This window comes from Triticum dicoccoides, chromosome 7B (assembly GCF_002162155.2).
Source record: "Triticum dicoccoides isolate Atlit2015 ecotype Zavitan chromosome 7B, WEW_v2.0, whole genome shotgun sequence".
Lineage (NCBI taxonomy): Eukaryota > Viridiplantae > Streptophyta > Magnoliopsida > Poales > Poaceae > Triticum > Triticum dicoccoides.
Window position 1 is genome coordinate 251,135,002 of NC_041393.1, and position 9,251 is coordinate 251,144,252.

Sequence of the window (9,251 nt, forward strand, 5' to 3'; positions counted from 1 at the left end):
CCGAGCCCGACAACTCTGAATTCGTCAACTGGTGAAAGATCGTGGATATCGCTTAGAGGGGGGTGAATAGGCGCTTTAAAATAATTACGGTTTAGGCTTGAACAAATGCGAAATAAACCTAGCGGTTAATTTGTCAAGCACAAAACCTACAACAACTAGGCTCACCTATATGCACCAACAACTTAAGCTAAGCAAGATAAACAACTAAGTGATGGCAAGATATATGACAAGAAACAATAAGGCTATCACAAAGTAAAGGGCTCGGTTAAGAGATAGCCGAGGCACACGGAGACGACTATGTATCCCGAAGTTCACACCCTTGCGGATGCTAATCTTCGTTTGGAGCGGTGTGGAGGCACAATGCTCCCCAAGAAGCCACTAGGGCCACCGTAATCTCCTCACGCCCTCGCACAATGCAAGATGCCGTGATTCCACTAAGGGACCCTTGAGGGCGGTCACCGAACCCGTACAAATGGCAACCCTTGGGGGCGGTCACCAAACCCGTACACTTTGGCAACCCTTGGGGGCGGTCACCGGTACCCGTCAAATTGCTCGGGGCGATCTCCACAACCTAATTGGAGACCCCGACGCTTGCCCGGAGCTTTACACCACAGTGATTGAGCTCCGAACACCACCAAACGTCTAGGGCGCCCAAGCACCCAAGAGGAACAAGCTCAAGGGTACCAAGCACCCAAGAGTAATAAGCTTCTCAACTTGTAACTTCCACGTATCACCATGGAGAACTCAAACCGATGCACCAAATGCAATGGCAAGGGCACACGAAGTGCCCAAGTCCTTCTCTCCCAAATCCCACCGAAGCAACTAATGCTAGGGAGGAAAATGAGAGGAAGAACAAGAAGGAGAACACCAAGAACTCCAAGATCTAGATCCAAGGGATTCCCCTCACAAAGAGGAGAAAGTGATTGGTGAAAATGTGGATCTAGATCTCCTCTCTCTTTTCCCCCCAAAATTAGCAAGAATCCATGGAGGGATTGAGAGATAGCAAGCTCGAAGAAGGTCAACAATGGGGGAAGAACACGAGCTCAAGAGATAAGGTTGAATGGGGAAGAAGACCCCCTTTTATAGGAGCTCCTGAATCCAACCGTTATGTGCTCAGTCCGCGCACGAGTGGTACTACCGCACTAGGCAGCGGTACTACGCTAGGCCCAGCGGTAGTACTGCTGGAGCTTTGCACAAAGGCTGGAAAGAAGGGGCAAGGAGGAGGAGGCCCCGAGCGGTGCTAGTAGCGAGGGTAGAGTGGTACTACCGCTCGAGAGTGGTAGTACCGCGCCTACTGCCGCTCCTACTACCCCCCAACCCGACACGAGAGGGGACGCCCTCGAATCAACGCGGTACCAGCGCAGAACAGGAGCAGTACTACCGCTGATGGCCACGAGCGGTACTACCGATGAGAACAGCGGTACTGCCGCTCAGGCCTGGCGGTACTGCCGCTGACTCCTCCCAAGTGCCACTTCCACGAAAACAAATAAACTCCAAGGAAAATCAGAACTGCCACAACTTTTGCAAATGAGCTCCCAATTGAGCAAACTCAAGCTTGTTGGATACAAGACAATGAGTAGCATCAAAACAGCGACTGGATATAATAAGAAGAGGCATGGGAGGTATGCTTAACAAAAAGAGGAGAGAAACCTCCAACAGAGAAGAATCGGCAGAACCTCCAACATCGAAAACATCATAGAAGATGCATGTGAACTCCGTTTTCGATGAACTCGAGCTTGTCATCAAGATGACCATAAGCTCCAAAACTCACAAAGAGAACCAAAAAAGTACCAAGAAAGATGATGCAAGGATGCAATGGTTTGAGCTCTCTACTCATGACACGATAAAGCTACTCATCGAGAGCCCCCCTTGATAGTACGACAATCGATCCTAAAACCTGGTCTCCCAACTATCACCATGAGACCAGTAAAATAGAAAACCTATCAAGGGGCAAACATTTGACTTGCACATGGTCCACTTGAGCTAGATGATGACGAACTTGTCCTCCTCAAGATGGACCACCTCTCTTGATTGCGTAGGGTCGATGAAGACTAGATGATTGCTCCCCCATACTCCACTATGGGTGAGCCACTCTTCGATACATCTTCACAAGTCCATTGACACCAAAATGGACGGCAAGCTTCAAGCATTTGATCTCTTCGTGATGCTCCACTTAAACATGCACACGGCAATCTTGATGACGATCACCACTTGATGTTTCCTCTCCATGGGTTGCGTGATATCTTCCTCTTGACGCAAGCCCATGAACACGTACCTAACCCCACATAGAACTCTCACATAGACCATGGGTTAGTACACAAAGCACAATGGACAATGCTTACCATACCATGGGATCACTTGATCCCTCTCGGTACATCTTCTACGCTTTGTGAGTTGATCAACTTGATTCACTCTTGACTTAGTCTTGATCAACCTTGAATCTTTCCAACTCTCTTCATTTGTATGATGTCTTGAAGGTAAACATGAATGATCACACAATCTTCTTCTTCAAGACATGCTTGCAATAAGCATAACACTCACATAACCAATCTTTGGATAATTCCTTAATAGCACCTTGGTCAACTCATAAACTCCTTGAAACCAACACATGGACTTTAAGAAGAGCCTATGGACAAATCCTTCAAATATAACTCAATGCAACCATTAGTCCATAGAGAGTGTCATCAACTACCAAAACCACACATGGGGACACCGCATGTCCTTTCAACTGGGACCTTGTCTCATGCGGGGGCAAGGAGGAGTTGGCCGTCTGGCTGGCTCTCCGTTGTTCCTGGGAGGAGACCCCAACTCCATAGTCGGAGTTGCTCCGAGTCCGAGGTCAATGCCGCCAAACAGCACAACCATGGACGCGTCAAGGACGGACGTGCCCGTCGAGTGAGGGAGAAGGCACGGCAAACCGCTGAGGCCGAGTCGCATGTTGCGTTGGATAAGATTGAGGATGCCATACATGCCCACATCCTCGCGAAGCGGCAAGCCTAGGCAGCGCGTACCCTCCAAAAGGAGCAAACCTGAGCGGTTCGTGTCCTTGTTGTACTACCACCAAAGAGGAGGAGGCCGGTGACGGATCGGGCATCTCGGCAATGAGCAGACCTGGCTCGGTCCATATTGCGTCTTCGATCGCTACTTTTGTGATGAAGACATGAAGGCCGAGGGCGGTCATGGGTGAACTTTCTCCATAGACATATAATTCATAACTGAATATGCCAATTTTTGATAGTTCGATGCCATGTATGAACTCCCCTATGCTATGAGTGTGTTGATCTAGATGAACCACGTTTGTTAGTTTAATCTTGCATGACATTGTATGGATTTGAGATTTTGCTAAATGAGGAGACGGTTGTGGATGAGGACATTTGAGGGGTGATCGGTCATTGTCATCGGACGCGTCCAGGCGCGTCCATGGATGTGTACAGGCTCACTTTTGCTACGTCCGGTTGTAGATGCTCTCACAAGATGTGTTTCGTAGGCTGCATCCAGCCAGCCAGGGCCTTTAGACGCAAATTTGCCTTTGTTTGATTGCCTAGTGAATCTCAAAGCACCCATGGGGCCTGACTGAGGAAGAACGGCTGTTTCTTCAGAGCCTAGCTCCAACGAGCATTGCGTGCATCTCCCCTTCACGCACTGGGAAGCGCAGGAGAATGAGACGTCTCTCTATCCCTCCCTTCGATCTCACTAATGCCCGCTCCACAACCGTGTTGCCCGTATCCTTACCACGTCAGTGATGGCAACCACAAATGTTGGGTCGGCGCCGTACCCGGGGGGTTGAAAGGATCGATATGGTTGACTAGAGGGGATGAATAGGAGACTACAAAATTTTAAATCTTTCTTATCAATTTTAAGGTTTAGTGGATAAATGGGGTTCACTAGATATGCAACTAGGTGAACACAACCTATATGACAAGCAAGCTTAAAGCTAAATATGCTAGGCAACAAACTAATTAGCAAGCTAACAAGTATACAAAGCAAAGTAAAAGTGCGGGAAAGGATTAACCACATGTGAGACAAGGACGCGGATTCTATCCCGAAGTTCACTCTTCCTTGGGGAGGAGCTACTCTCCGTTTAGAGCGGTGCCAGAGCCAAAGCTTGCAGAACACCACCGAAAGGTTTGCTCCAATGGTTAGTTTTTTGGCGGTTAGATTAGATTTTAGGCCTGATTTTGAACTGCTAGCAATGTGCATGTGTAATTTGTGCACTGATTCGATTAGATTTTAGGTTGACTTTGCATTGCTACGAATGTGCATTATGCATTGATTGTGCATTCCTAGATTAGACACTGATCATAGCAAAGTAGGTATGCTTGATATGCGTCAACATAGTCACTAATCGTAGCAATGTGCTTGATGAGCTTGATAGATAGGACTGATCATAGCAATGTTCTTGATATGCATCAATGTAGAGTCATAGCGATGTAGGATCATACATATGTGCTTCAATGTAGGATTAACTATCGTGAAACTGATGTTGATTAGGGGCATGTGATGCCCAAGACTTGTGTTATTGGGTTCCAACCCCTCATTAGCAGGCACAAAAATAACCATTGACTCAATGCAGACTACCAAACGAGGTGGCCAAGCTAAGCCGGGCCACATATAGCAACCAAACAGGTCTTTGACGTAAATTTTGCTTTCACACCGAGTTCTAGTAAGAAATTAACCAAACAGGTCTTTGATGTAAATTTTGCTTTCGCACTGAGTTCTAGTAAGAAATTATTGCCGTAGCTTATACTGCAGGTTTATTTGTAGGACGCGTCTAGCGGGCAAACGTTTGCCCACTAGCACCCGCTGGCAGCCTCCCGTTTAAGGAATGTTTCGGTCCCCCTGGGTCCAGATTTGGAAAGAAAGGGGCCATCGTCTCGCGCGTCCCGCCGATCGCCCGCGACACGAGAAAAGCGTTGGTCCGTCTCTCCCCCATCCACCCTGCGAGACGCAAACATGCCGCAGCTAAACCCTTCCCCTGGCTCCACCCCATCGCAAGGACCTACAATGTTAGAGGTTGAAAACTGAAGAAAGTGATTTACAAATCTACAGCCGAAAGATAGATCGAGAAAAGGTGCAATTTCTTCTCACCTTTGTTCATCGTGGGTGCCACTTCTCCCTCCTTGTGTTTCCCCTTGTTTCTCTCATCTCCTACAGTGATTTTGGACTGCGCCCCTATTGCAAGAAAAACACAGTGAGAGGGGGAAAGAAGTGAGCAACTATAGTGGTTTTCATAAGCAGGAAATAAGCAAATCCTGCCAACTACTGAATTTGTTTGTATATCCAGAGAAACCCGTCTTGTTTTCTTTAGATTGGCTATGGGACCAGATGTGTGTTTGACAGCGAGCAACTACTGGATTTGTTTTCCTTAGGATTAAAAGGAAGCATCTTGTAGGGTTTATGTAAGCAAAAACAGTGTTTGACAGCGAGGAGCTCTTGTGTGCACATGGGTGCTAGAGACTCAATGTGCAAAAAAAAGAGTTGTGAGCAGCTTGTAGGGGTTGTTTTTAAGCAAGAATGGTGCTACCAACGAGCAACTCCTATGTTCTCTAGGGTGCTAAAGACTTAATGTACAAAAGAAAAGCTTGTGAGCAACTACTTGAGCACTTTTAAGCAAAAGAAAGCATGGGTTGAGGTGAGCAACTCATGTATCCCATGGAAGAAAAACTGTAGATAAGTCGTGTGGTTGTTTAAGCAAATTCAGTGCTACCATTAAGCAAAATATTGTAGCTTTGTTGTCGTGTATTGACCTGACAACTCTTGTTCTACATAAATTTTGAACGAGAAATTGTGTTAGAAAAAAAAGCAGCAACTTATAGAGGTTTTTTAGGCAAAAAAATGAATGTTACCAGCAAGGAACTCACTGTGTGCTCATGGGTGCTAGAAAACTTTATGTGCAGAAAGAAAGAAAATTGTGAGCTACTTGAGCTCTTCAAAAGCAAATGAAATGGGTTAAAAGTGAGCAAACTCATGTATCCCCAAAAACTTTAGGCAAGTAGTGAGGTTGTTCAAAGCAAATCAAGTGCTACCATTAAGCAAAAAACCTGTAGATTTGTTGACATGGTCTGACCTGCTGGGCTCCAAAAAAGAAAACCAAGTCTTTCTAGATAGTAAAATAACTAGGTCTAAAGTAGGTGGTGAGAAATTACATGGAAAGTACTTGGTGACAGCTCGTGGAGGTTTCCTTACTTGGGCATTAGTTTGATAGCTTTGAACATGGTCTTTTGGGGTGGGGCCTGTAAAAAAGACAAAAGGGCGCGCGACTTTTTCCACAGGAAAGAGAGAAAGCTACGGCCGCTTTCCTCGCTCCCCCCTTCAACAACCAAGAATGAAGCAAACGTGAAAAATGTAGTACTAGGCCACAAAAAAAAAAGCAAAAAACATAAATAGAATGTGGGGTGCATCATTCAAACACACGACGTGAATTGACCAAACTGGCGCAAAAAAAAGGTGTGCGCTGTTGCTACAAGTAGGATAAAACTAGTAAGAAATAAAGTTAAAAATAGATTGTGTTCCAATTGACTATTGCTGCTACTGGTACTTTATGTTTTATGGGACAGAAAACATAGAATGATATTCCTCTTATATTTGGTGAGATTTCCATCCCCAAAACGCTTTCAACATCTGTCCAAAGGCTGCTTTCCCACCACTACTTCAAAGAACGATTTGTTGCCCCTGTTTGGAAAACAATGGTCCAAATGAGAGGGGGACATGTTTAAAATTGAAGTCTGAAAACATAAGAACCTAACCACACTCATTTTTATTTATTGTTGTTTATTAGTTTCCCCTGTGTTCACTATAATAAAAACAAAAAGTTTATTATTAGTTGCCTGGATACCCGTGCTAGTTGCCTTGATGCTGGTATGATTTGCCTCACTTGGAGTTCCACTTGTCTGCTCTTGATTATGTGTAAGTAAGTTGTGTCATTTTTTGATGATGTGGGAGTAAATAAAAACTAAGGAACCTTGTATATGGATCATGATCTGCTTGCCAAACGGCATGGGCTTGTTGTAGTTTTATGTGTGTCTTGCCTACTATTGTATGTTATTTGCTTATACTTTTTTTATATTTGCCTAATGTTTTTTAAGTTGACTAACCCAGACTGTCTGTGATTTTTGAATTATTATAAGAACTTACCGGCAGCTTGTACCCAATTATGTGCATTATGGGCACAAGTTCTTGGGATAGATTCTCATTGATGTCTGATATCTGTGGGATGCTTCCGTGGATCACGATTTCCTTAGTCCCTCTCTGACACTTGTACCAAATTATGGGCATACTGATTTGTGCCTGCAGAGAAACCCAGAAAGCATGTGGGTATCATTCTGAAGAAAAAAACTGGGCTAAAAACAGCTTGCAGAAAAATATAATTTTGGTTATATATTTTCTTTGTGTAACTCCGCCTATGTCTTCTAGGCATAGCCGGTCCCAAGCCCGGGTAAAGGAGGAGGGTTGTGATAGGCTTGGCGAGCCAACGTAAAAACTAGCCAGTCTTTTGGGTATGAAACCCATTTGAGCGAGAATAGTACTAGGATGGGTGACCTCCTAGGAAGTCCTCGTGAAAGGGTTTCATATCTAAGGGTTGTGATAGGCTTGGCGAGCCAACGTAAAAACTAGCCAGTCTTTTGGGTATGAAACTCATTTGGGCGAGAGTAGTACTAGGATGGGTGACCTCCTGGGAAGTCCCCGTGAAAGGGTTTCATATCTAGCCTACCCCAACTTGTTTGGGATAAAAGGCTTCGTAAGTAAGTAAGTAAGTATTTTCTTTGTGTACCTCTATTTGATGCTCTTCGATGGCAGGAGATGGATCAGCGTCGGGCTTAACTGCTGGGGGTATCTTGCTGAACACCCTTTTTGCTTTCCGAGCCATTCTTTTGCCATTGAAAAAACACACAAACAAAATTGAGGCAAGTTTTGCAACATTTTGAGGCAACCGCGATAAATCAAAAAAGGAGGAATGAGCATAAAGAAATGCTATTCTTCATTGATAATACCATGGAAAAGGGAACATAAAGCAACATTGAAAAAAAGAAAGTTTCAGAGATTTTATTTTCCGCAACTCTGTTTGATGCCATGTGTCGGCATGGGGAGGATCGGCGTTTGGGTTGACTGCAGGAGGGTCTTGCTAAATGCCCTTACTACCCGAGTCGCTCCCGCGGGCGACTCCGGGAGGCAACCCTAGCGCCGCTGCCCCCAGTTCCTTGGCCCGGCCTCCGCTTCCTCGCCTCAAATTTGTTTACATATCATAACTTGCTGGTGCATGATTGCCCATATGGGCACCATATCAGTTGTCTAGACAGCTAACGAGGACAATAAAGCGGATAAATCTTAACTTCTTTGACAAAAGGAAAATGCTAACTGCCCATATGTAAGATAACTGCATAATTCCTTTTTTAAAAACTGGATAAGAAAACTAAACTTGGTTTATAGTGTCAGGTAACCTATGATTGCAGATTGCCCATATGTTTGCTGACGATGTAATTCAAAAAAGCGATTGTCTAAAATGGAGCTAGACATGGAACCAAAACAAACCCACGTTATTAGGCAAAAATCTGACAATAACATGCAAATAGGCAACACTAGTTAGGCAAGTTCCAGGAGGAAAAAAACAGAGGGGTCTAGCCAAAAATCTGACCAAAGTCACCCTATCTCATGTTATTCCTTGTCTGCAATTATTTTCCCCGGTATTAGCACAGGGATCTGGCAACTCACACTACAGAATCAGGCAAAACAGTGCTACATGTACTCCCTGTAAGCCATAACCCCCAACAACCGCATGCTCTCCTCACCCCTCATTGTACATCCCACAAACCACGAACCCCTCGTCTCGCACGCATATCCAAATCCATCACCCCCTCTCACACGAAAACTGATTTGCTACGAAAACCCTATTAGGCAAAAACCACGACAATAATAGGCAACTAAGGAAACACCTATTAGGCAAGTTTAGAATGGAAAGTATAAACAGAGGGTAGTCAGGAAACAATATCAAGGGTACCAAAATGTCAACAGCTATATTGAGGATTCAATATCATAATTAACGACCACCCCCACCCCTAAAAAAACTGCTCACGTGGTCGAAGCAACTCATGTAGTATGAATCAGACAAATCCTAGAGTATTGTGAGGCAATTCATAACATCGCAAAAAGCTACACCTGAATGTTGGATTGATTCCCTGCCAAATCTCACAGCACATTAGTTTCAGGCAAATAGTGCCAGGCAACAAAAGTACACTATTCAATCAACTTGCCCA

At 44.8% G+C, this 9,251-nt stretch overlaps 1 protein-coding gene across 10 annotated transcripts in view; it reads right to left on the reverse strand.

Annotated features, from left to right (window-relative positions):
• Positions 1-4,469: 4,469 nt before the first annotated feature.
• LOC119337223 overlaps positions 4,470-9,251 on the reverse strand; it is a 5,808-nt gene continuing 1,026 nt past the window's right edge. Inside the window, exons 2-6 of one of the 10 annotated variants that reach the window (XR_005163073.1) lie at positions 7,772-8,250; positions 7,135-7,287; positions 6,147-6,672; positions 5,089-5,172; positions 4,470-4,999 (exon numbers count right to left, since the gene is read on the reverse strand). Coding sequence is in view for 1 of the 10 variants with exons in the window: in XM_037609344.1 (XP_037465241.1) it covers positions 4,794-4,999; positions 5,089-5,172 (290 nt within the window). In the remaining 9 variants the exon portion in view is untranslated. The remainder of the gene's footprint in view (positions 5,000-5,088; positions 5,173-6,146; positions 6,673-7,134; positions 7,288-7,771; positions 8,251-9,251) is intronic. The other 9 variants (XR_005163077.1, XR_005163076.1, XR_005163072.1 and 6 more) reach the window with 9 other exon arrangements.